The sequence below is a fragment of the Aethalodelphis obliquidens genome, unplaced genomic scaffold (assembly GCF_003676395.1).
Source record: "Aethalodelphis obliquidens isolate GAN/ISIS:26980383/991018 unplaced genomic scaffold, ASM367639v1 scaffold10, whole genome shotgun sequence".
Taxonomy (NCBI): domain Eukaryota; kingdom Metazoa; phylum Chordata; class Mammalia; order Artiodactyla; family Delphinidae; genus Aethalodelphis; species Aethalodelphis obliquidens.
Genome location: NW_020837954.1, coordinates 36303745 through 36331577, shown reverse-complemented (window position 1 = coordinate 36331577; position 27833 = coordinate 36303745). Strand labels below are relative to the sequence as shown.

At 35.7% G+C, this 27833-nt stretch overlaps 1 protein-coding gene across 2 annotated transcripts in view; it reads left to right on the top strand.

Annotated features, from left to right (window-relative positions):
* Nucleotides 1–25876, top strand: part of KCNH5 (potassium voltage-gated channel subfamily H member 5) — a 326164-nt gene extending 300288 nt beyond the window's left edge. Inside the window, exons 11-12 of one of the 2 annotated variants that reach the window (XM_027111440.1) lie at nt 23953–24907; nt 24958–25876. In XM_027111440.1, the coding sequence (XP_026967241.1) occupies nt 23953–24900 (948 nt within the window). In that variant the 3' untranslated portion in view covers nt 24901–24907; nt 24958–25876. Of the gene's footprint in view, nt 1–23952; nt 24908–24957 lie in introns of those variants that run through there. The other variant, XM_027111441.1, reaches the window with a different exon arrangement.
* Nucleotides 25877–27833: the final 1957 nt, after the last annotated feature.

Sequence of the window (27833 nt, the reverse complement as noted above, 5' to 3'; positions counted from 1 at the left end):
ACTAAGGCTAGTCACTGGCCAGTGACTAGGAAGTGAACCAGGAGAGTGTGGATGTCACATGACGTGCAGAAAAAGTAGAAATAATGACTGCTCTCATGGATCTCACAGTCTTCTGAAAATTTTAAAAAGTAAATTAAATTACATTTCTAGATTAACCTTCCGTCTCTTAGTCCCAGGAAACTTTGACTCCAGGAATAGAGAATAAATCAAGGTTCTTTTAATGCACCATGATCTTAGTTTTCTGCATGTTCTACCAGCTGTGTCCTCTGCCTACACTTCCTTTCATCCTTTATCCCTTTGGTGAATTCCTACTCATGATTCAAGGTCCTGCTCAAAAGTTTAGGAAGCTTTCCCCAAATCCCCACACCAGGCAACATTAGTGACTTCACACAATTGACTAGCATTAGTTACTCCTTCCTCCCAAGATCTATCCCAAGCAAGCTTATTTTATTCATCATTATATCCTCAGCTCCTACAAGCCTATCATGCACACAATAAGGGCTCCTATAAATGTTTGATGAATTATAATACACTGAGTTATCTCATTGCATTGTAGTAACATGCTAATGAGAGGATCTACTCCTACTACACTGACAATCCTTGGGAATGGAACAAGCTCTTATTTATTTAAGTAAACTTTTAACTGATAAATAACTCATATAGCAATGTGTATAAACCACACGTGTACTGCTTAATAGATTTTTACAAACTGAACACATCCATGTAACCAAAACCTAGCTTGAGAAACAGAACAGGAAGCATGTCAGAACATTTCCTGCTTCATTACATTCACGATGACCTATAACCAAGATTTAACTACTGTGCTGACTTTTAACGCTTAGTTATTTATTTAATTGAATGTTACGTTCTTTAAATTCTGTAGTGCTTTACAGTTTTCAAAAGTTGCACAAACATGATTTCATATAATCCCATAGTAACCCATTTTTTCCCTCTACCCCTATAGTGCTCCTCCCCCATCCCTCCCCCCACTGGTAACCACTAGTTTGTTCTCTGTGTGTAAGTCAGCTTCTTTTTTGTTTTATTCACTGGTTTGTTGTATTTTCTAGATTCCACATATAAGAGATATCATACAGTATTTGTCTTTCTCTGTCTGACTTGTTTCACTTATCATAATGCCCTCCAAGTCCATCCATGTTACTGCAAATGGCAAAATTTCATTCTTTTTTTATGACTGAGTGGTATTCCATTGTATATATACACCACATCTTCTTTATCCATTCATCTGTTGATCGACACTTAGATTGTTTTCATGTCTTGGCAATTGTAAATAATGCTGCTGTGAACATTGGGGTGCATGTATCTTTTCAAATTAGTGTTTTTATTTTTTCTGGGTATATACCCAGGAGTGGAACTGCTGGGTCATATGATAGTTCTATTTAGGTTTTTGAGAAACCTCCATACTGTTTTCCACAGTGGCTGCACCCATTTACATTCCCACCAGCAGTGTACAAAGAGTTCCTTTTCTCCACATCCTCATCAACACTTGTATTTGTGGTCTTTTTGATGATAGCCATTCTGACAGGTGTGAGGTGCTATCTCATTGTGGTTTTGGTTTGTATTTCTCTGATGATTAGTGACATTAGTGATTTTCATGTGCCTGTTGCCATCTGTATATCTTATTTGGAAAAATGTCTATTTAGGTTTTCTGCCCATTTTTAATTGGGTTTTTCTTTGATATTAAGTTTAATTAGGTTCCATTTGTTTATTTTTGCCTCTGTTTCCTTTGCTTTCAGAGATGGAGCCAAAAAGCACTGCTGCAATTTATGTCAAAGAGTGTTCCGCCTATGTTTTCCTGTAGGAATTTATAGTATCTGGTCTTAATCCATTTAGGTCTTTAATCCATTTTGAGTTTATTTTTGTGCATGGTGTTAGAGAATGTTCTAATTTTATTCTTTTACATGTAGCTGTCCAGTTTCCCCAGCACCATTTATTGAAGAAACTGTCTCTTCGTCATTATTTATTCTTGCCTTTTTTGTCATATATTAATTAAATGTAAGTATGTCAGTTTATTTCTGGGCTCTCTCTTCTGTTCCACTGTTCTATGTGTCTGTTTTTGTGCCAGTGCCATACTTTTTTGATGACTGTAGCTTTATAGTATAGTCTGAAGTCAGGGAGCATGATTCCTTCAGCTCTGTTCTTTCTCAAGATTGTTTTGGCTATTCAGGGTCTTTTGTGTTTCTATACAATTTTTAAAATTATTTGTTCTAGCTCTGTGAAAATTTCCATTGGTATTTTGATAGGAATTGCATTGAATCTGTAGATTGCCTTTGGTACTATTGTCATTTTAACAATATTAAGTCTTCCAATCCAAGAACATTGTGTATCTTTCCATCTGTTTGTGTCGTCTTCAATGTCTTTCCTCAGTGTCTTATAGTTTTCTGAGTACAGGTCTTTTACCTCCTTAAGTAGGTTTATTCTTAGGTATTTTATTCTTTTTGATGCAATGGTAAATGGGATTGTTTTCTTATTTTCTCCTTCTGATAGTTTGTTGTTAGTGTATATAAATGCATCAGATTTCTGTATATTAATTTTTATCCTGCAAATTTACCAAATTCATTAATGAGCTCTAATAGTTTTCTGGTATCATCTTTAAGATTTTCTATGTATAGCATCATGTCATCTGCAAACAGTGACAGTTTTACTTCTTCCTGTCCAGTTTGGATTCCTTTTATTTCTTTTTATTCTCTGATTACTGTGGCTAGGACTTCCAAACCTTGAATAAAAGTGGCGAGAGTGGGGCTTCCCTGGTGGCACAGTGGTTGGGAGTCCGCCTGCCAATGCAGGAGACACAGGTTCATGCCCCGGTCCAGGAGTATCCCACATGCCGCGGAGTGGCCGGGCCCGTGAGCCATGGCTGCTGAGCCTGCACGTCCGGAGCCTGTGCTCCACAACGGGAGAGGACATTCTCGTCTTGTTCCTGATCTTAGAGAAAATGCTTTCAGCTTTTCACCATTGAGTAAGCTGTGGGTTTGTCATATATGGCCTTTATTATGTTGAGGTAGATTCCCTCTATGCCTACTTCCTGGATAGTTTTTATCATAAATGTATGTTGAACTTTATCAAAAGCTTTATTGCTTTATCTGCATCTATTGTGATGATCATATGGTTTTTATGCTTCAGTTTGTTAATGCAGTGTATCACATTGACTGATTCATAGGTATTGAAAAATCCTTGCATCCCTGGGATAAATCCCACTTGATCATGGTGTATGATCCTTCTAATGTATTGTTGGGTTTGGTTTCCTAATATTTTGTTGAGAATTTTTACATCTATGTTCATCAGTGGTATTGGCCTGTAATTTTCTTTCTTTTTTTGTGATATCTTTTTCTGGTTTTGGTATCAGGGTGATGCTTGCCTCATAGAATGAGTTTAGAAGTGTTCCTTCCTCTGCAGTTTTTTGGAATAGTTTCAGAAGGATAGGTGTTAACTCTTCTCTGAATATTTAGTAGAATTCATCTATGAAGTCATCTGGTTTGGACTTTTGTTTGTTGGAAGTTTTAAAATTACTGATTCAATTTCATTACTGGTAATCGGTCTGTTCGTATTTTCTATTTCTTCCTAGTTCAGTCTTGGGAGATTGTACCTTTCTAAGAATTTGTCCATTTCTTTTAGGTTGTCCATTTTATTGGCATGTAATTGTTCATAGCAGTCTCTTATGATTCTTTGTATTTGCGTGGTGTCGGTGCTTGTAACTTCTCAAGTTAAATCTCAAGAGTTAGCTATTGTTCTGACTTTTAACACTTTAGATTAGTTCCATGTCTTTTTGATTTTTAGAGTTATATAAATGGAATTACACATTACATACTCATTTGTATCTGGCTTCTTTCACTCAATATTATTTTGTAGGAGCCATTCATGTTGCCTATAGTTGTGGTTCATTGATATTCATGTAAAGTTTTCTATTAAATGAATATACTTCAACTTACCTGTTCTAGTCTTGATGGACATTTGGGTTTCCAGTTAGGGTTATTATGAACTATATTGCTACAGACATCCTTGTGCATGCCTTTTTATTTACATTCGTACACATTTCTTTTGGAGGGGTATATACCTAGGAGTGAAATTTCTAAGTATAGAGTATATTTAGCTTTAGTAGATACTCATCAAACAATTTTTACAAATGGCTGTATGAATTTGTACACTCACCAGCAGTTTATGAGAATTCAGTTTTTCTACATCCTCACCAATACTTGTTGTTTTCTTTATCATTTTAGCCATTCTGGTAAGTGTGTAAGGGAAATACATTGTGGTTTTCAATTGTACTGCCTTGAAGCCTATTTAAGATGAGCACTATTCCATGTAATGAATAACCATTTATATAACTTTGTCTTGGTAAGATGCTCATTTTTCTGTTGGAGTTGTCTGTCTCTGTTCTTAATGATTTGTAACAATTCTTCATATATTTTACATATGAGTCCTCTATTGGATATAGCTATTGAATTTATCTCCTTTCAATCTGATTGTCTTTTGATTCTCTTCATGGTATTTCTCAAAGAACAAAAAGCCTTAATTTTTATGTAGTTAGTTTCATTTATTCTTTTTACCCCTTTATGATTCCCACTTTTTGTTTGCTGTTTAAGAAATCTTTTCTTATCCCAAGGTATTGAGATTTTCTCCTATTTTTTCTTTTAAGAGCTTTATGGGTTTTGCTCTCCTCATTTGGATCTGTAATCTGTCTCAAGTTGATTTTTGTGTGTAGTGTGAAATAAAGGGCAAGATATATATTTTTCAGATAGTCCATTTATCATATACCTATATTGAAAACATCACTTTCCCCAGTTTACTGCACCATTACCTTCATCATAATTTAGTGTCCCAATGCGTATGGGTCTATTTCTGGACAGTCTATTCTGTTCATTTGCATATTTGTCTATTCATGTGCTCCTATAGAGTGAATAATTGTGTTCCCTCAAAATTCATATGTTAAAACTTAATCCCCAATGTGATGGTATTTGAAAGAGAGGCCTTTGGAAAGTGATTGAAGTCATGTGAGTAGAGCCCTCATGAATGGGACTAGAACCCTTATAAAAGAGGCCCCAGAGAGCTTCCTTCCCCCTTCAGTGAAAAGAGAGCCCTATATGAACCAAGAAGTGGGAACTCACCAGATGCCAAATCTGCCAGTGTCTTGACCTTGGACTGCCCAGCCTCTGGAACTGCAAGAAATAAATTTCTGATGCTTATAAGCTACCCAGTCTTTAGTATTCTGTTGTGGCAGCCTGATAGGACTAAGACATGTGCTATATACCACACTATCTTAATTACTATAGTTTTTAATAGGAAAATATGGGCAGTATAAGTCTTCTAGTATTTTTCCTATCAATTAGTTTTGCTTTGGCTATCGTGTGCATTTTACATTTCTATATAAATTGTAAAATTAGCTTGTTGATTTCTTCAAAAGATCCTGCTAGGATTTTGATTTGGATTATAACAAATCTGTGAATCAGTTAAGGGAGAGTTTCTTCCATCTTAGCAATAGTCATTGTTCCAAACCATACACATGGTCGGTCCCTGCATTTATTTAAGGCACTTATTTTTGCATTCCCTCTGCATAATATGTGCCTGGAACTCAGCTGACCCTCAAAAACATAAACTCTCATACGCCCTCTCCTTCCACTCTTATGTCCTCAATCAACTATGATCTCCCATATTTTCCCCTTTTATACCATGTGATTCTCAACTAAAAATACTTAGTTTACTCCTCAGAGATTATCTTTCATTCAGATCCAAAATTCTCTGAAGTATCAACTGGGCTATATAATCTGTGCTCTCTAAGAAAACAAGGCAAAGACTCTTCTCAAGTTAGTACTTTATTATTTTACCTATGTTAGTAGGAGACAGTACCTCCTATCACAGTTATATATATGGAATATGAGGCCCTTCCACACAAGGATGACACAACTAGCTAATAATAAATAGAAAATGACAGTGGCAGATCTATCTTGGCTGTATAAACATTCTTCCAAATAGAATAAATCACAGATACATGTTTTACTTAACAAATATTAGACTTGGTATCAATATATGAATTTATTTATATAGGAAGCTTCAAGTGAAGTTATCATATATTCTAATGCCATCTAATACATATAATTTTTCAAAATTTGTGCCCCAGTAATGTGCAGAGCCTAGATCTCTTTAACCAGACCTTCCAATGATGACAGCTCAAACTTTACTCCCATGGGCCTCTGCTGGCTTTGCAGTGTGTATATGTGCATGCACGTTGGTGGGCAAGTGTACTGGCACATCTCGATCACTTAATCAAAAAACAGCTCTTTTTAAAACTGTAGTTTCCAGCTTCTGACAATTGCAGCACTAAAGAAACAGCCACGTAACTTCTCATACTCTGCTTTGACTAGAATAACTAATTACAGTTTAGTACTGTAGGGACAAAGTTATTAGCTAATACTCAGCTCTAGACACTGCAATTCAATTACTGGCCTACAATCTTTAGAAGCACAAACCTTGGTAATTAGGAGGAAACTTTCATCTTATTTCAGCACAGCATGTAAGCAGTTGCCTCAGGAAGAAGCAGAATCAAAACATAAATAAGAGCAGCACATGTATGTATTCTAGATCTGTAATTGTTACTGAGGGTCACAGAAGCCTCAGCAGGGCAGGGTTCGATGCAAAGAATTTTGACACTTTGAAAATGAGTCAAGTGTGCTATTTTCTAGCAAGAAGTTATGTTAGGAATAATTTAAAGAGTGTAAAGTAGATTGTCTTATTTCATAAATTTGAGGATAGAGCTGAAAAGAACTACGCCTAGCACTGTAATAACTATTTAAATAGAGAAACTAAAGTCCAAAAAGATTATGGGACTTACATACAAGGTCACATAGCTAATTAGATCCCTGGCTAGGACTAGAACTCCAGTCTCCAAATGACCCATCATTGCTGTTTCCATTGCACCCTCTGAACATCAAGTCTCCTGCAAAGGACGTTTTCAAGTTCGAAAGAGGCACCAATTCTGTTCCTAGTAGCCTTTTACTAAGTTAAACATAAAATAGTGTATAATATGGTGCACTACTTTTCAGTCTGCAAAAGGCAGGGATAGATGGCCTCCTTTGCATTATCTAAATGTATTGAACAAATTATTCAAATGGAATAGTGTAGAGATGTTCCAAAGAGGCAGGGTGAAATCACTTGCATATCTGATTTAGCTTTTATGGAAAGTTCAAAAATCCAAGTGGTGAATGAAAGAGGAGAGATTTCTACACAAGAACTTCGTTATTTTGCAATCAACAAGTACAGACCCATTCTCAATTCAGCTGAGTGAATACATGCTATATTTATGCCACTCATTAGATTCAACATAAGCAGTTGATGTCTGTTTGACACGGAATAGCTAAATCATCCTGATAAAATAGAGAATTGTTTACTTTAAATAGATATTTAAGTACACCTGATGTTTAGAAGGGCTGAGTGGCTTGGTCAAGTTTATACAGGTAGTCATTATCAGAGATAGCATCCAAACCCTTGCCTCCTGACTCTCAGAGACTTTTTTTTTTTTAATTTTGCCACAGAATTTTAGTCTAGAAATAAGATATCCATGGGGGAAATGGAGAGTGGACTTAGAAACCAGAAAATGAGAGTACTGAATCCCACTGTGAATGACTGGCTGTCCATCCAAATTCCTGTTCACTTGACTCCTCTGAGTTTCAGCTATCAAATTCCACAAAATAAAGAAATACCCAAGAATTATTTTATTTTATGTAAATTTGATTCCAAGTGTAAAAGATTGAAACAGTATTATATTATCTAGACTAGATATACATTTCTAAATCTTTCTAGAGGTTAATACTCCAATAGAGATAATTATTTACCTACTCAATCTGTATTTCCCAACAGTGAAGAATTTGTGTGTGTGATATTAACTAAAAGCTGCATCATTCTTTTAGCATCAAATGCAAAAATTAACACATGTTTAAGTAAATGTACTATAGTTGGTTTTCCAGACAAAAGCCGTGGAAATTTTCTTTCATTAAGAAAATATTTCTTAAGGTGTTGTAACTGCCTTACCTCAGTAATTGTTCTCCCTGAGGCACAGCAATTATCTTACAAGGCAAAAGCTAAAGCCACATATTAGGCGTGTTCCTGGGGACAAAGGAATAGTATCAAATGAGATCCAGTAGGGTAATATAGCTGAAAGTGCATTGTAAACTACAAAACAAAATTATACATAGCATTAGGAATGTCAGCATGGAATAGTGGAAGGAGCACTGGAGTTGATGTCAGGAAATAGATTTCAGTCCCAGCTTGGCCATTTACTAGCTAAATGAGTTTAAGCAAGTCACATAACTTCTCTGACCTTCATCTGTTAAATAGGGATAATAATAATTGCCCTTCCTGATTTGTAGAGTTGCAGTGGGACAGGGGATGAGGTAACATATGCTAAAGTGTGTTATAAAATGTATCATCTTTGACAAATGTTAAACAATGTTATTTTCTACTTGCATACTGAAGAGTCCCATTACATATTCACGTCTACATCTCCCGCGTATTAAACTTTTAGCCTAGAGTCATGACTTTGGTGTATGCCATTATTAAAGTAATTTAACCTCCTTTATCATTTAATTTCCTTCTCCCCAGTCCTTTGAGCCTTTAAATCCTTTGCATCTCTCTTAAATTTAGATCAGGCATTCCTAAATCAGACTAGTCTAGTTGAGTTCAATAGAACCCGTTGGAAAGCACACTTTGTCTCTCATTAGCTGTGTAGACTTGGGGAAGATTTTTTTTTTTTTTTTTTTTTTTTTTTTTGCGGTACGCGGGCCTCTCACTGCTGTGGCCTCTCCCGTTGCGGAGCACAGGCTCCAGACGCGCGCAGGCTCAGCGGCCATGGCCCACGGGCCTAGCCGCTCCGCGGCATGTGGGATCCTCCCGGACCGGGGCACGAACCCGCGTCCCCTGCATCGGCAGGCGGACTCCCAACCACTGCGCCACCAGGGAAGCCCTGGGGAAGATTTTTAAATCTAAGCCTCAGTTTTTAAATCTATAAAATGGATTATTGTGAAATTTAAATGAGCAAATAATCCATGGGAAATACTTAGTGAAATTCCCTTAATCCAATATTGTTATTGCAGTAATTCCAAGATGAAAATATGTGGAAGCAATAGCTACTATGAATACAATAATTATGTTCCCCAAAGCAGTGTAGTCTAGTGGTTCATGTAGGGGTCTCAGGCTATACTAGGGGCTTTATTCTTAGCTATTCATAGCAAAACATAATAGACATGGTTTTTCTTCATCAGTTTTGTTCCTTTGAACTTGAGTGTGCTAAAAATTCTATACTAAGAAGTTTGAAATAAAATAACTTTATTCTTCTGAATCTTCTCCTGAATTTTTAAATGCTAACAAATAGTCACAGTTGAAAATTATAGTTATTTAGGAGGAGTCTTTTTTTTTCCTTAATAGTACATAATGTGTTGTGTTCAGATTCTGGGGCAATAAATTTTCTTTTATTCTTGTTTAGCAATGCCTTTACAATTATTTCCTTTTTTAATGTCAGGTTCCCCCAAATTAGTTAGTTTTGTTTTGGTTTTTACCAATATATCAAGTGTGTAAATGACAATTTTCAACTCAGTATACTTAAGACAATGTGGTGTTGAATTCAAATTTCAATCTCCAGTATGTCTGTCTCCAGTAAAACTATGTGAATGTTTGTTTAATTATTACCCCTGCATTGTTCATGACTTATGTAATTATTTTTCTTCTGGGTTAATGATCAATATTTTCATTTGTCTTGGTGAATAGTTATGGAAATAGTCTTAATTTCATGTCTATTTATTGATAAATTTATATTTTTTTGTGTGAGAGGAAGTTTGCGAGTTGAAAGTAATTTTTGGAAAGTTTATGGTTCTATTTTTAGATATTATTTGAATTTTTGTTGGAAAAAACATAACATAAAACTTACCAAGTTAAACTGTACAGTACAGTGTGTTAAATATACTCTCATGTTTGTACCACTGGGGAAAAATGCAATGCTCCTGGGCATGAGCATAAATTGATATCAATAGTGAGACACTGCCACCATTAATTCTAAAATGTGTGGAATTAACTTAGCAGGAGTAGAAATAAGTAAGGATATTGATATTTGAGACTTTAAAAGACGTAGACAAATATTTTCCAGTGACAAAACATTCGGTAAAGTGGCTATCTCTGATTGCCTTCCAATGCTGTATTTCTTTTGGAACAGTTTGGAAAGCAGAATATTAGTAGTGAGTTGGGGTTGTGACTGGTTACATTTAGGAAGGCATGAGAAGAAAGAGGTGATCACCGGCAAGAATTGGCTGGCTTGTAAGCAGATATGGAAAGGAATTTAGAACAGGGAAAATCAGAAATAAGATTGAAAAGTCATTGTACAAAATATTCTATTAAGACAGTTTTGTGGCAAAGATCAGATATGACCTCCCATCAAGCCCGATGCCTTCAAAGTAGTTTCCATCATGGAGAAAGAGACAGAGGCAGAGAGCAACAGAGAGACATGGTGCCAACAAAGAAAAGGATTAAACCAGGCTTGAGAATTATATCTAGGAAAGAACTTTTTGTTAGGTTGCAGGAGCATGGAATTGACTATCAACAGATCAGAAACTTACTAAATATTTTAGATAATTATATTGCCAAAGAAACCATAAGCTTGGTCTTAAAAAGTCATTTTGCTATGTGAGCTCAAAACCAAACCTTAGGCCCCCAAATTTGCACAGGCAGGAAGAAGCTGAGGAGGACAAATTCTTGGACAAATTCTCCAATCCCCAAATTAGTTTTGAACTATAGAGGGAAAAGGACAAAAAAGAACATCCAAAGAGAGAGAATCAGGAGCCACAGAGAACAATGGATGAGAGAGCTTATCCCAGATAGCAAACTGAGAGACCAACAAAGGAATTTACCCTACTGCCAGGGCAGAGGGGCCTCACAATGCCTGCCTGGCAGATTTCCTCATTGCTGTGGACCAGCAACTGCTGAGCCTCTCAGCCATTATTCCCCACCCCTTTTTATGGGAGTGTTTAGTCAGTTATCCTGTTCCTGCTTCACTTTTATACATTGTGCACATGTTTATATATGCATGTGTGTATATATGCATGCATATTTGTGTGTGTGTGTGTGTGTGTCTAGGGGGGCAGATAACTTGTCTATAGTTTATAGGGCACCATATCACGTTTCACCATCTCAGAAAACGGTACTGCTATTTATACTTTTGCTTAGCCTAAAGAGAGACTTAAAAAAAAAAAAATTCTCTTCTCTGATTGTTTATCCGGCTCATTAGTCTTACTGGCAAAATAAATCCAGAATTTGACCACTGTCACTACCTCCATTTCTACCTCTCTGGTCTAAGTCACCATGATGTCCCCCCAGAATTAACTCAAAAAGCCTCCTGATTGGTACCCTCCTCCTATCATTCCGACCGTACAATTTATTTTCCCCACAGCAGCCTGAGCTATCCTTTTAGAGTGGAAGTGAGACAGTGTGAATCCTCTGCTCCAAAGCCTCCGTGGCTTCTCCTCACATTTAACAACCAAAGTCCCTGGCCTCCTCACCAGTCATTCTCCCCATGTACGAAGTGCCACCCACTCTGCCCTCCTTACCGTTCCTCAGACACGCAGAGCATCCTCTCAGCTCGGGGTCCCCCTCTCCCTTGGCCATCTGCATGGCCCACTTCTTCATTCCATGACTATCTTTGCTCCAGTAACACTTCCTCATAGAGACCCAACCACTTTGCCACTCTTTATTTTTCTTTGTACCCCACATCATCACCTGACATTTTATGGAGTATTTAAGGGGTTTGGTTTTGTTTACTGATGTATACCTAACTCCAAAACAGGGCCTGAAACATAGTAGGTGTTTAACAAATACTCACAATGTGAATGAATATCTTGTTTGCTGCTGTATCTCAGCATTAATGTGTCACAAAATAAATGCCATTAGAGTGTAGAATAGGATGGACCCAATTCTATCTGGGGCGGTAAGTGAAAGCCTCCCAGCAGGGCTAGCTTCATGGATGCCCAACCCGTGCAGTCGTGCAGGCCTTGCATTTAGAAGAGCCCTGCTCTTGGTTGAATACTCTGCTGCTGCTATCTTGAAATTCTTAATAATTTTGAACAAGGAGACCTGCTTTTTTTGTAGTGATATACTTCACACACCATACAATTCACCATTTTAAAGTGTACAATTCAGTGTTTTTTAGTATATTCACAAAGTTGTGCGACCATCATCACTATCTAATTCCAGAACATTTTCATTATCCCAAAAAGAAACCCCACAGCTGCTGGTAGTCATTCCCCATTTCCCATATACCCATGCCCCTGGAAAACATTAATATATTTTCTGACTAAATTTGCCTATTCTATACACTTCATATAAGTGAAATCATACAATATATAACGTTTTGTGTTAGGCTTCTTTCGCTTAGGGTCATATTTTCAAGGTGTAGCATGTATCAGTACTTCGTTTCCTTTTATGGCAGGGTAATATTCCATTGTAAAGTTATACCACATTTTGTTTGCTGATTCATCCATTAATAGATATTTGGGTTGTTTCTACTTCTGATCTATCATGAATAATACTACTATGAACATTCATGTATAAGTTTTTGCATGACTGTATGTTTTTAATTTTTTTGGATGTACACCTAGGAGTGGAATTGTTGGGTCGTATGACTACTCTATGTTTAACTTTTTGGGAAACTGCCAAGGTGTTTTCCACAGAGGCTGTAGCACTTAGTATTCCCACCAGCAATGAATGAGGGTTCCAATTTCTCTACATCCTCCCAACACTTGGTATTTTCTGTTATTAATAATACTTGTTATGTTTTAATTATAGCCATCCTAGAGGATGTGAAATGTATATCATTGTGGTTTTGACTTGCATTTCCCTAATGACTAATTATGCTGAACATCTTTTCATGTGCCTGTTGGTCATTTGTATACCATCTTTGGGGAAATGTCTGTTCAAATTCTTTGACCATTTATATATATATATATATATTTTATAGAAGTATAGTGGACTCACGATGTGTTAATTTCCGGTGTACAGCAAAGTGATTCAGTTATACATACATACATATACATATATACACACACACACACACACACACACACACACATATATATATATATATTCTTTTTCAGATTGTTTTCCCTTATAGGTTATTACAAAATATTGAGTATAGTTCCCTGTGCTATGCAGTAGGTCCTTGTTGGTTATCTATTTTATATATAGTAGTGTGTATGTGTTAATCTCACACCTAATTTATCCCTCCCCCTCTACCGTTTCCCCTTTGGTAACCATAAGTTTGTTTTCTATATCTATGAGTCTATTTCTGTTTTGTATATAAATTTATTCGTATCATTTTCTTTTTTAGATTCCACATATAAGCAATATCATATGATATTTGTCTTTCTCTGTCTGACTTACTTCACTTAGTATGATAATCTCTAGGTCTATTTGTGTTGCTGCAAATGGTATTATTTCATTTTTTTTATGACTAATTCTTTTTTATGACTAACATTGTATATATGTTCCACATCTTCTTTATCCATTCATCTGTCAATGGACATTAAGGTTGCTTCCATGTTCTGGCTATTGTAACTATTTTTAAATTTAAATTTTTTTGTGTTTTAATTGTTGAATCGTAATAGGTCTTTACATATTCTGTATGCTAGATCAGGTATATGATTTGCAAATATTTTCTCCCATTTTGTGAGTTTACTTTCGTGATAGTGTCCTTTGAAGCAAAAAAGTTTTGAATTTTTGTGAAGCCCAATTTATTTATTTAATATATTTGGTAGCTTGAGATTTAGGTGTCTAAGAAAGCTTTGCCTAATTCAAGGTCACTAAAATTTGTGCTGTGGATTTCTTCTAGGAATTTTATAGTTTTAGCTCTTACATTTAGGTCTTTGATACATTTGGAGTTAAATTTTGTATATGGTATGAGGCTGTCATCCATATTCATATTTTATTGGTAAATATGCAGTTGCTCCAGCACCATTTGTTGAAAAGATTGATCTTTCTTCATTGAACCCCCTTGGCATCCTTGTCAAAAAGCAATTGACCATAAATGCGTAGGTATATTTATTTATTTATGTGTTTATTTATTTATTTATCTTAGTTCTGTTCCATTGATATATATGCTAGCACCACACTGTCTTGATTACTATAGCTTTGTAACAAGGTTCTTTTCCTCATGTTCTGGATTATTTTTTTTTTTAGATTCTTTTCCCATATAGGCCATTACAGAGTATTGAGTAGAGTTCCCTGTGCTGTACAGCAAGTTCTTATTAGTTATCTATTTTATATATAGTAAATAGTATGTATATGTCAGTCCCAATCTCCCAGTTTATCCCTGCCCCCTTATCCCCTCATAACCATAAGCTTGTTTTCTACATCCATGACTCTATTTCTATTTTATAAATAAGTTAATTTGCACCCTTGTTTTTAGATAATACATATAAGCAATATCATATGATATTTGTCTTTCTGTGTCTGGCTTACTTCACTCACTATGACTATCTCTAGGTCCATCCATGTGGCTGCAAATGGTATTATTTTGTTCCTTTTTATGGCTGAGTAATATTCCATTGTATATATGTGCCATATGTTCTTTATCCATTCCTCTGTTGATGGACATTTAGGATGCTTCCATGTCCTGGCTATTATAAATAGTGCTGAAATGAACATTGGGGTGCATGTATCTTTTTGAATTATGGTTTCCTCCAGGTATATGCCCAGGAGTTGGATTGCTGGGTCACATGGTAGTTCTATTTTTAGTTTTTTAAGGAACCTCCATCCTGTTCTCCATAGTGGTTGTATCAATTTACATTCCCACCAACAGTATAGGAAGGTTCCCTTTTCTCCACACCCTCTTCAGCATTTATAGTTTGTAGATTTTTTGATGATGGCCATTCTGACTGGTGTGAGGTGATACCTCATTGTAGTTTTGATTTGCATTTCTCTAATTCGTTGTAATAAGTTTTTAAACTGGGAAGTATGAATCCTCCAATTACATTCGTATATTTTGATTTTTTTTAAGCTATTCTGAGTCCCTCGCATTTGCACCTGAATTTTAGGATCAGCTTGTCAATTTCTGAAAAATAAGCAGTAATAATTTTGATAAGAATTGAACTAAATCTACAGATCAATTTGGGGAATACTGTCATGTTAACAATATTAAGTCTTTCAACCCATAAACATGAGATGTCTTTCTGTTTATTTAGGTCTTCTTTAATTTATTTCAACAATGTTTTATAGTTTTTGTGTATAAGTCCTACACTTATTTTGTTAAAATTTTTCCTAAGTATTCTATTCTCTTTGATGCTATTTTCAATGATGTTATTTTATTAGCTTTATTTTCAGATGGTTCATTACTAGTGTATAGAAATACAACTAACTTTTATATTGATTTTGTATCCTGTATTCTTGCTGAACTCCTTTATTAGCTCTAATAGTTTTGTGTGTGTGTGTGTGCGTGCGCGTGTGGATTTTCTGTGTACCTAATCATGTCATCTCCAAATCAAGATAGTTTTAATTCTTTTTCATTCTGGATATCTTTTATTTCATTTTCTTGACAATTTCTCTGGCTAGAACCTTTAGCACAATGATGAATAGGGGTGGCAAGATGGTACATGCTTTTCTCTTTCCTGAACTCAGGGGAGAGCTTTCAGTATTTTACCATTAAGCATGATGTTAGAGGGCCTGAATTTTTATGTTGTATTTGGCCCTACATATTATGTAGCTGGTCCTGCCTCATAAAGAAGAGCACAGTTGGGTTGAGGATTAAAGGATAAGGAGGAGCTCCCCAGCAGGTTAGGAGGAGAGAGAACAATATGTGCAGTATTAGATGCTGGATCTCAAAGTGATTCAGTGGCTGGTGTGTTAAGGTCAAGTGAGACTGGAGAAAATAGAGATTGGAGGGGCAGGTAGACTGAACCACGGTAGGCTTGCTGACTTGATTAAAGAGCTTTAGTTTTACTTTGTGATTTTTTGCGTGGGACACTATCATATCTGATACACAACAGCAAAGAATGGAATAAAGGGAAATGAAGCTAGAAATTGAGGCAAGGAGGACAAATCATGGATTACTGCAGTATTTGAGACAATGAATCTAAACCTTGCCAGCTTTACCTTGGAACAGCTATATTCTTGGTTTTGAAGACTTTAGCTTCCTTATTTTATTATTTTTTTAATGAAAAAAAACTTTAGTTATAAAAACATGTAATTGTATCAGTAATTCTAGAATGTCCTGCATTTGCATCTTACTCACCACCCTTATTCACATTAGGCATTTCCCAACACATTAACAAAATCAAAACATATTCTTTTTCTCACGTCCTTTTTCCTTTCTACTCACCTCCCTTCCTTCCTTTTTCTTTACATTAATCAGTTAATTAATTAATTCCTCAAAGTTTATTTAGGACCAAAGAGGCTAAACTAGATCTGTAACACATTCCTTGCCCCTGAAGAGCCTATAGGTCTATGAGTGGCTGAAATGAAGCGAGGCAACCATATTTCTAACAGAGTGTGATGCATCTTGTTATCCTTCAGTCACACATGTTCACCCACCACAGCTGTCACTGTGGCCTTTGTTAAGAAAAGTTTATAGCCTCTGATGTATACATGATAGTGTTTAATAAGTACCGCTTTGTTGTATTAGTTCAGGTTCGAATGACTGAAAGGACTAGAGTTAGAATTAGTGACTAAGTTTACAGAAGCAGTAAAAAGAACCAAAGAACCAAACCAACTAGATCCTTAAATATCAGATGAACTGGAGCTGCTGCTTGACTGCATATAGCTATAGATTCCTAGTCAATTCACAGATCTGGAAAGTGATGGGTCGTTTCAGAGAGCACACCTCTAACCTCCAAATTACATAACACTAAATCCATGTCATTAAATAAATGATTCTAACCCCTTTTTTTCCCTTGCCTTTATAGGATTTCAAAGTTCAGTACACATTCAAATTATTTAATTTTGGTATCCCTTTTATGATCAAATGTCCTACTTTTGAAATGGAAAGCTCAGTTGGCCATGTTCCCTGTTAAGTTTAAGAAGATTTTATCATTTAAATAAATTAAACCTTCTAGCATGGGCTCCCCAGAACCTAATGAAGCAACAAGAAGAAAAGCTTAAATGAAATAAACCTCTTTGCTGATAGAGAGAGTACAGACTGTTGTGCATTCTACCAAGAAATGTGTGGCTAGAATCATAGCCTGATTCGTGATTTTTCTTTTTTAATTTTGTCCTTAATTTTTTGGTGTTCATTAGCAATTTGATTTGCCATTGGGCAAAAGACACAGAATACATCAAGTGCAGAAGGTTCTAGGTTATTAACACTGAGAAAAAAAACAAATGTTGCATTTTTTAAAAGCTAATTTGATTATCAAACACCATGTTGATAATCATGGATATATATTTTTTTTACTTGATTTAATTCATGTAAGTTGATCTCCTATGAACTTCACTCAGATCCTTTAACATTTTCTAAAATAATGTTTTGGGGGATTTTGTTTTTTAATCTTTGCCTTCTAGGGAATAATCATCATCATTTCCATGTTATCATTAAGCAGAATTCATCTATATAGCTTATGTATTGAATTATTGAATTAACAGGAAAATTTTTACTCTGTGTGTGACACATTACCAATGTAAGAATCAACTGGATTATGAAAACTCATTGTTTGAAGATTCTTTCAATTGCCAAAAAGTAGCATGCAGGTTTTTAAACTAAACTATACACTGTTTTGGAAGGTTTAACTAAATAAAATTTATCAATCTTTCTATTCCTTATTAATTTGAACCATTTTATTTTACATGATTTATATTTATTTTACATGATTAAAAAGTTAAAGGTAAAAAGCACTTCTTTAAAAGGAAAGATTCAGCATGAGCTCAGATATTTTGAGAATGTTCATACTTGTAATAGTAATGTAGAATAATTTCCATCCTATTTTTTTATGATGAAATGTAGTCTCCTTAGTAATAAAAATAGATTGTTATTCAAACTTGGAGTTTAGGGTCATAAAGTGATCTTCAAAACTATAAGAACTTATAGGGATGGCTTATTACCTTTAAAAGTTTTGAAATACAGTGAGTTTTTTCTTATTTGTTATATAATAAATTTTTTATAACTTAAGATACAACAAAAAGCTATCATGCTTTACATGTAAGACATAGATCAACTGCTTGTGACACCTCAGTAGATTATTAGTCTTTAAACCCTGTAAATATAATAAAATCAACCCTGTTTTTTTGTTTTTAATTTCAGGGCCTATATTCTCTTACCTTGCATTAGGAAAGTTTTGCTTTGTCATCAACTAGAAAATAAGTTCTTAATGGATGTCATTCTATTCTTACAATTGAAGGATTCTGATTCAAGTTCTTTAAAGATTGATTTGTGGGTCAAAGATTTGAACCTGATTCTACTCAGCAAGAATTTGTCAACTCTCTACTTGCTTAACAAGCACAGAGCTTCAACTGTTTGTTCAATTCACCACTTTGAGGGATGGTTCATCATGGCAAATGCTCTATGAAGGGTTACCTGTTGGTTGTTAAACTACTATATCACTCCCTACTTCACCCACTCACCTATCCAGGTTTTCACAGGGTCCAGAAGGTGGTGTCAAAGTTATTTTGAGGAGCTGCAGTAGAGTATAATGGTTAAGACTATTTGTAATCTGACTCCTTGGATTTGTATCCTGGCCACTTACTAGCTGTGTGACCTAATGCAAACCATTTAAACTCTTTGTGCCTCAGTTTGCTCTTCCGTAACATGAGAATAATAGGACCTATCTCATAGAGTAGTTATGACAGTTAAATGAGATAATATGTTTGTGACCTCTTTGTTATATGAAAATTTTTGTAAGTATTTTTCAATAAGCCATAATTTCTGTTCTGCAGTCAAAAGAAATAAAATAAATTTAGTCTCATTCAGTAAACTCCATTCAGACCAATAGTTTTTTTAGAGTGACCTCTGGCTTAAAAGCCTGGTTATTGTAAATAGTTTATCAAATCCAGTTGTGAACTCTTAGGATTCTGTCTTCCATATACAAAACCTCATTCTTTCTCATTTCATTTTACATTTTCTTGGTGGCAAAATATGCCAACCCAGTTCTATTTCATTTGTCCCTTGATGCAGACTGGCAGCCTGGCCCTGTGACAGAATTTTTTTTTTTTCTTTGTTCTCAGTAGTTTGGCATTAGGAGTCTTTGTTCTCCACTTAATAGTAGCAGTGCAAATGCCTTTGTTGGTTCTTGGTGGGGTGGGGCCGGCTGGTGGTAAGGGAAACTGGATAAAGAAGGCTTTTTCTTCTGATATTTTACATGGGTACATTATACCCTTAAATCACAAAGCATCCCAAACTTGGTAAGCATACTGTAATTATAAGCAATTATTAGCCGTTGTATTGAAAATTCAAAACATAAAGCTGTGGCCTAAGATGTCCACAGATTCTCAGTCTCCAGGAACCCCAAATCTTTCATAAACTGTGAACTTCACATGGCAGTATCAGTATGTCCCATTCAGATAAATAATGCATGATTTCTTAGTGTATGTCCTAAATATTGCATGGATGTCCTGCATTTTATCTGACACCCCTTTGTGCCCTCCTCCACTGTTCATTTGAAATAGATGCTTTTTTCCCCAAACACGAAGGGTAATCTCAGTTACCACACTGCACTAAGGCTATGTCTTTCCAAGGTTAAGTAACTACCTTTAAAAAGGCAATCAAGGTCAGAGCGGAGTGGGAAGGAGGATGTCATGTCAGTTGATGGAATCAAAGTAAATCCCTTTTCAGTGAACGGGGATGATATAGGAGTAGAGTATCTGTGTTTCCATGTTTTGATTTGTCCTGTCCAAAGAGTGTTAATATCTTGAAGCTTTAGCACAGGCCCTGTTTACTCAGGAAGCATAAGAAACATGTCAACCCTTTAAAAGACTTCTAATTAAACTCCTAGAACTTTGATGTCAGACTTAGAGATTAGTATTACATTTTTAAAAAATACCCAACTTCATGTGCCAGTAGAGAAGGAAAAATATGCTGGTGTTAATGGACAGTTATTGAATTTAGAGAATATTTATTTTAAAATACAAATTATTGCCACTTGATAAGCTATATTTCGTGTATCAATCTTAATTTAGAAAATGTGCTTTTAGATGGAGGATTGCTTCTCCTTGACTTTTGTGTTTACAGTGATCATCACTAGTGTTGGTTTCTAGTATAAGGTCAATGCCTATGTTATTCCTGGAAGCTCCTGAATCTCCAAGAGGTGATGAAAATGTTTTCAAACAGCAAGTATTTTACGAGAGTTCAGGGGAGACAACCAGCATATTTTGAACGTCTATTATGTGCTGGAGACTATGTGCTTCACATGTATTTCTAATCTAACCAACAGCTTAATGAGAGAGGGTGATGGAGGTAAGTAATTTTGTTAGCGTCATAAAATTGTCTGATTCTGAAAGCACATTAATATAACTCCCTTGTGAATATTCCTTATAACCCTCATCTGCAGTTATTTTGTTCTTTAGATGACTGATCAAAAATCTCACGCTTACCAAATTCATTTCCAACTCTGATAATATAAGTGGTCATAATTTCTTACATAGCCTTTTAAATTTCTCTTGATGGAGTTGTAACTTTTCCCAGTATTATTTTCAAAATATATTTTTAATAAAATTTATGCTTACTTATTTGTGAATAGTCATCTGATGCTACATGTACTATATATTTAATTTTATATTTGAATTTTAAAGAATATTGGAATTTGAAGAGTCCAACCTCCTTCTCAGTGAAAGTATTATACAGACAACATTCATATTTGTTTGGCTATTTTAGTGATGTGAGTTTCATGAGTTTTCAAGGCAATTTATTCAATTAATAGGTAGTAGTTGGAAATGAAATTTGTATACTGACTTGGTATTTACCTTCCAGAAACTTCTAAGTATAAATCCTTGTTCTGCCCTCTGGAGCCACATAAATAAATTTAATCCCTCCTCCCACCCAACCCAGGTGCTATGTTGGTAAACTGTTTAACTTTTCAGTAGTTTTATAGCCTAGAACTCTTACCGTTTGGCCTCTAAACAGCAGATGGCATTAAAAATGGCTTTGGAGCATATCTATATGATTCAAAAGAAAACCTTACAAAACATAGTGATGTACTGCAAGGAATATTAAGAGATAAATGTTTTCTTACACATAAAAGTATACACACATGTATATATATACTAACATAAATGTTTACATTTATATATTTATATATTTTCTATGAAATGGGAACATGAACATGAAAGCAAATAGCTCTGTTCAGTTGTCTCTTTACTATACTCCCTCTCTGATATGCAAGGAAGTGGAACTAAGTAAGCTAAGCAAGCTTCATCAGTGTTTCTACGTTGAATTTTAAGTGTATTGCATCTGTTAACTGGCATTGAAATATTTTTCCCTTTAGAAATGATCTTACCCTATCTTCAAGGGTTTTCTTTATAAAACAAAGTACAACTGGTATCTTGTCACACAAGTATAAAGTCATATGTTTTTATTTTTTTATTTTCAATAAGATTTTATTATTTTTATTATTATTTTTTTAACATCTTTATTGGAGTATAATTGCTTTACAATGGTGTGTTAGTTTCTGCTGTATAACAAAGTGAATCAGCTATACATATACATATATCCCCATATCTCCTCCCTCTTGTGTCTCCCTCCCACCCTCCCTATCCCACACCTCTAGGTGGTCACAAAGCACCAAGCTGATCTCCCTGTGCTACACAGCTGCTTCCCACTAGCTATCTGTTTTACATTTGGTAGTGTATCTATGTCCATGCCACTCTCTCACTTCATCCCACCTTACCCTTCCCCCTCCCCGTGTCCTCAAGTCCATTCTCTATATCTGCATCTTTATTCCTGTCCTGCCCCTAGGTTCTTCAGAACCTTTTTTGTTTTTTTTTAGTTTCCATATATATGTGTTAGCATACGGTATTTGTTTTTCTCTTTCTGACTTACTTCACTCTGTATGACAGACTCTAGGTCCATCCACCTCATTACAAATAACTCAGTTTTGTTTCTTTTTATGGCTGAGTAATATTCCATTCTATATATGTACCACATCTTCTTTATCCATTCATCTTTCAATGGACACTTAGGTAGCTTCCATGTCCTGGCTGTTCTAAATAGTGCTGCAATGAACACTATGGTACATGACTCTTTTTGAATTATGGTTTTCTCAGGGTATATGTCCAGTAGTGGATTGCTGGGTCACATGGTAGTTCTATTTTTAGTTTTTTAAGGAAACTCCATACTGTTCTCCATAGTGGCTGTATCAATTTACATTCCCACCTACAGTGCAAGAGGGTTCCCTTTTCTCCACACCCTCTCCAGCATTTATTGTTTGTAGATTTTTTGATGATGGCCATTCTGACTGGTGTGAGGTGATACCTCATAGTAGTTTTGACATGCATTTCTCTAATGATTAGTGATGTTGAGCATTCTTTCATGTATTTGTTGGCAATCTATATCTCTTCTTTGGAGAAATGTCTATTTCGGTCTTCTGCCCATTTTTGGATTGGGTTGTTTGTTTTTTTTGATATTGAGCTGCATGAGCTGCTTGTATATCATGGAGATTAATCCTTTGTCCGTTGCTTCATTTGCAAATATTTTCTCTGATTCTGAGGGTTGTCTTTTCGTCTTATTGATGCTTTCCTTTGCTGTGCAAAAGGTTTTAAGTTTCATTAGGTCCCACTTGTTTATTTTTGTTTTTATTTCCATTTCTCTAGGAGGGGTATCAAAAAGGATCTTGCTGTGATTTATGTTGTAGAGTGTTCTTCCTCTGTTTTCCTCTACGAGTATTATAGTATCTGGCCTTACATTTAGATCTTTAATCCATTTTGAGTTTATTTTTGTGTATGGTGTTAGGGAGTGTTCTAATTTCATTCTTTTACATGTAGCTGTCCAGTTTTCCCAGCACCACTTACTGAAGAGACAGTCTTTTCTCCACTGTACATTCTTGCCTCTTTTATTAAAGATAAGGTGACCATATGTGTGTGGATTTATCTCTGGGCTTTCTATCCTGTTCCATTGATCTATATTTCTGTGTTTGTGCCAGTACCATACTGTCTTGATTACTGTAGCTTTGTAGTATGGTATGAAGTCAGGAAGCCTGATTCCTCCAACTCCGTTTTTCGTTCTCAAGACTGCTTTGGCTATTCGGGGTCTTTTGTGTTTCCATACAAATTGTGAATTTTTTTGTTCTAGTTCTGTGAAAAATGCCATTGGTAGTTTGATAGGGATTGCATTGAATCTGTAGATTGCTTTGGGTAGTAGTGTCATTTTCACAATGTTGATTCTTCCAATCCAAGAACATGGTATATCTCTCCATCTGTTTGTATCATCTTTGATTTCTTTCATCAGTGTCTTATAGTTTTCTGAGTACAGGTCTTTTGCTTCCTTAGGTAGGTTTATTCCTAGGTTTTGTTTCTTTTTGTTGCAATGGTAAATGAGAATGATTCCTTAATTTCTCTTTCAGATTTCTCATCATTAGTGTATAGGAATGCAAGAGATTTCTGTACATTAATTTTGTATCCTGCTACTTTACCAAATTCATTGATTAGCTCTAGTGTTTTTCTAGTAGCATCTTTAGGATTCTCTATGTATAGTATCATGTCATCTGCAAACAGTGACAGCTTTACTTCTTCTTTTCCTATATGGATTCCTTTTACTTTTTTTTCTTCTCTGATTGCTGTGCCTAAAACTTCCAAAACTATGTTGAATAATAGTGGTGAGAGTGGGCAACCTTGTCTTGTCCCTAATCTTACTGGAAGTGGTTTCAGTTTTTCACTATTGAGAATGCTGTTGACTGTGGGTTTGTCATATATGGCCTTTATTATGTTGAGGTAAGTTCCCTCTATGCCTACTGTTTTTATAATCATGTTTTTTATCTCTCTTCCCCTCCACAGATCATTTTCCGCAAAATCAGTGATGTGAAGAAAGAAGAGGAGGAGCGCCTCAGGCAAAAGAATGAGGTCACCCTCAGCATACCCGTGGACCACCCGGTAAGAAAGCTCTTCCAGAAGTTCAAGCAGCAGAAGGAGCTGCGGAATCAGGGGTCAACGCAGAGTGACCCTGAGCGGAACCAGCTGCAGGTAGAAAGCCGCTCCTTACAGAACGGAGCCTCCATCACTGGCACCAGTGTGGTCACCGTGTCACAGATTACGCCCATTCAGACATCTCTGGCCTATGTGAAAACCAGCGAGTCCCTCAAACAAAACAACCGTGATGCCATGGAACTCAAGCCCAGTGGCGGTGCTGACCCCAAATGTCTCAAAGTCAACAGCCCCATAAGAATGAAGAATGGAAATGGGAAAGGGTGGCTGCGACTCAAGAATAATATGGGAGCCCATGAGGAGAAGAAGGAAGACTGGAATAATGTCACTAAAGCTGAGTCGATGGGGCTACTTTCCGAGGACCCCAAGGGCAGTGATTCAGAGAACAGTGTCACCAAAAATCCACTAAGAAAAACAGATTCTTGTGACAGTGGCATTACAAAAAGTGACCTTCTTTTGGATAAGGCTGGGGAGGCGCGAAGTCCACTAGAGCATAGCCCCATCCAGGCTGATGCCAAGCACCCCTTTTATCCCATCCCTGAGCAGGCCTTACAGACCACACTGCAGGAAGTCAAGCACGAACTGAAAGAGGACATTCAGCTGCTGAGCTGCAGAATGACTGCCCTGGAGAAGCAGGTGGCAGAAATTTTAAAAATACTTTCAGAAAAAAGTGTGCCCCCGACCTCTTCTCCCAAATCCCAAATGCCGCTCCAAGTACCTCCCCAAATACCATGTCAGGATATTTTTAGTGTTTCAAGGCCTGAGTCACCTGAATCTGACAAAGATGAAATCCACTTTTAATATATATATATATATATATATATATATATATATGTACACACACACACACACACACACACATATATATTTGTTAATATATTAAAAACAGTATATACATCTATATACATATGTGTGTATATACAGTATATACATATATATATATTTTCACTTGCTTTCAATATGATGAACACAATATGGATTTTGATATGTAAATATTGCATGTCCAGCTGGATTCTGGCCTGCCAAAGAAGATAATTATTAAAAACATAGATATCGCTTGTATATTATGCAGTTGACTGCATGTACACTTTACATTTATTTATAATCTCTATACTTTTAAAAGGTATGATTTTTGTTAACCAAGGCAATGTAATAGTTAAAGAATCAGGGTCCAACCTGCCAATGTTGCCATGACAAATTTGATCTCAGGCCGACTGTATTGAGCTGTCATTTCCTCACTCTTCTGTTAAGTTAAAATTATAAATTAATGCCAGGGAAGCATTCAACATTTTAAAATGTTAGTGCCATTTTGTGATCCCTTTCCATAGGATATTTTTCTGTAACTTAGTGTTAGGTTATTTTCCCCAATAGGCAGTGTTTGCTCCATTTAAATGACTGTTTTGTTGCCTCAGTCAGATAGCTGTGTGGGATGCTGAGAACTTATTGCTATGGGGTTTGTGCATGAATTGCATTTTTGCTCAACTATACCTCTCCTTTTTTAACATTATACTTAGATAGTAATCATAAACTCTTATGTAAGGATATCCCTACTCCCTCTGTCTTAAATAACAGCCACCATCTTATAAGCTGATTTTTATCAACCCCATAAATATGAAACTATTAATATAGTGTATATTATAGAAATACTGCATCACAGGGTAAAAGGGCCTTTTAACAACTCATGTTAGAGATGGTGATTTTCCAAAGGTGATGAATGTTCTTTGTTTTTTTTAAAACTTGTTCAAGGGTGAAGTTAAAGGCTCTTAGCAAAGAAACAAGTAAACAAAATACATTTAAGTAATCATATCAAAAATTAAACTAGAATGATATAAAATAAAAAATATAAATAGACAAGTTTCTGTAGCTTATTTGTGACTTAGAAAGAATGAAACATGGTTACAGAATTGTTCACACCTGATTCTTAACTGCTTCTAGAGGTAATACATGAAATGTGGTTAGAAAGCAAAGAAAACTAAATAGTAGACGTTAAGTTGCTCAACTCAGACAACTGCTTTTCTATAATTTTATTCTGGTTACAATTTTCTAAAGCTTTTTTTGCACACAGTTCTACTGCTGGACTTCTGCTGAGTTGATACAATAGACTACCACAGCTCGGACAGATCCGCTCATGAAGGGGGGTACTAAAGACTGAATTTCAGAGTCTTCTGGGCCACAAATTCTCTTCTTAGAAAGTGCCTATTATCAACCAAAAAAAAAAGTAACAAAAGGCTGTGTATAGCTAGACTCTTAAATGCTGTGTATTGAGAATAAAATGCACACTCATTTGTGAGAACCTAGAAAACTTTATTTCTTTTGACTAAAGTTTACTTTATAAAGCTGATCAGAGAGGCATACTTTTAAATTGGTGCATGCATGACAGTTAACAGCAGGAGCAGGGCAGTTAATGTTTGCATCAAGTTGAAAATATATAGCAGTAATTTGTATATTATTACATATATGACCATCTGTACATAGATGTTAGCATACACAAGATGATAGCAAAATCAAAGGAGATATTTTGATGTGTTGTAGCCATTTTTATGAGCTTTTTAAACTATCTCTGAGGATCCCCAAACAAAAACAACAGAACTGAAAAACAAGTTACGACCATCAGACTGGAGAAGTGAAAAACAAAGTAATTTATAAAAACAGTTGATACTTTAGAACTTCTGTTAGAGGTTCTTCACATGCCCACAAGATGTGCCTCTTTAATCCAGGAGTCTCAGAACAGATGTTATGTGCATGGGTTCCATTTTCCTTTCTTTGTGCCCATAGCTTCCATTTCTCAAAATGGAAGTTTTCAGGGGAACACATCTCCATGCTATGCTACAATATCTACCTACCATAGGCACAAGACAGTGAGGTAACCATAGTGTAAGAAATCAACATTGAAATTGAGACTCTGTTGCTTTTATGATGAGGATGGTACCTTCTTCTTGACTCCAGATATTTACTGAATTTCAGGGTATTTTCTATTTAACCATGTATGAGACAAGCTTGGCTAAGCTTTCAAAGTGCGTGGTAAAAATAATCTGAGTACAGAAATGGTTAGTTTAACTTTAGCCATGTGCTTCAGAAATAACAGTTGGTGTAAAGGTATGAGTGACTGTGAAACAGCAGGGCGGTTTGTAGTTGTGATCCATGCCTTTGCTTATTAGTGTTGCTAATATCTGCTGTGTTCTGACATTGGCTCAGAGCTTCATCTAATTGACCTACAATATTGATGTTCATATATAGAGGAAACTACTTTAGAACTACTTCAGGTTGTCACAAAAAAGGGAAGAGTATCGGTCGCTTGTTTATGGTGCAGTTATCACAGTATTCTTTTCCAGCCACCTCTGTTCCTGTGTGCATGATATGATGAAGTGCTGAATGCACTCTACTGTTTTCATGCATGTGTTCAGCAAACATTGTATATAGAGTAGTCTTTTAGGTTTCCAGATTCCACAACTCTTTCCAGTCAAACTTACTCAGATTTGAATGAGGGGTGAGCACTTGCTTTAATACATGCAGTAATGATACAATCATGTTCTGTGTTGCCTCAACCAGCACAAAGACAGTAGATTCTCTTTTGGGGGACCAGATGACTGCATGTTTTATTCTTGTACTGTATAGATGCTCTCAGTGCATCCAGAGTAGAATTTTGTATTATTATCTTTCTGAACAATGGAATAATAGGAGTAAATAGATATGTGTTTAAAATTTGAACATTTTCCAAGCAACTTATACACCTT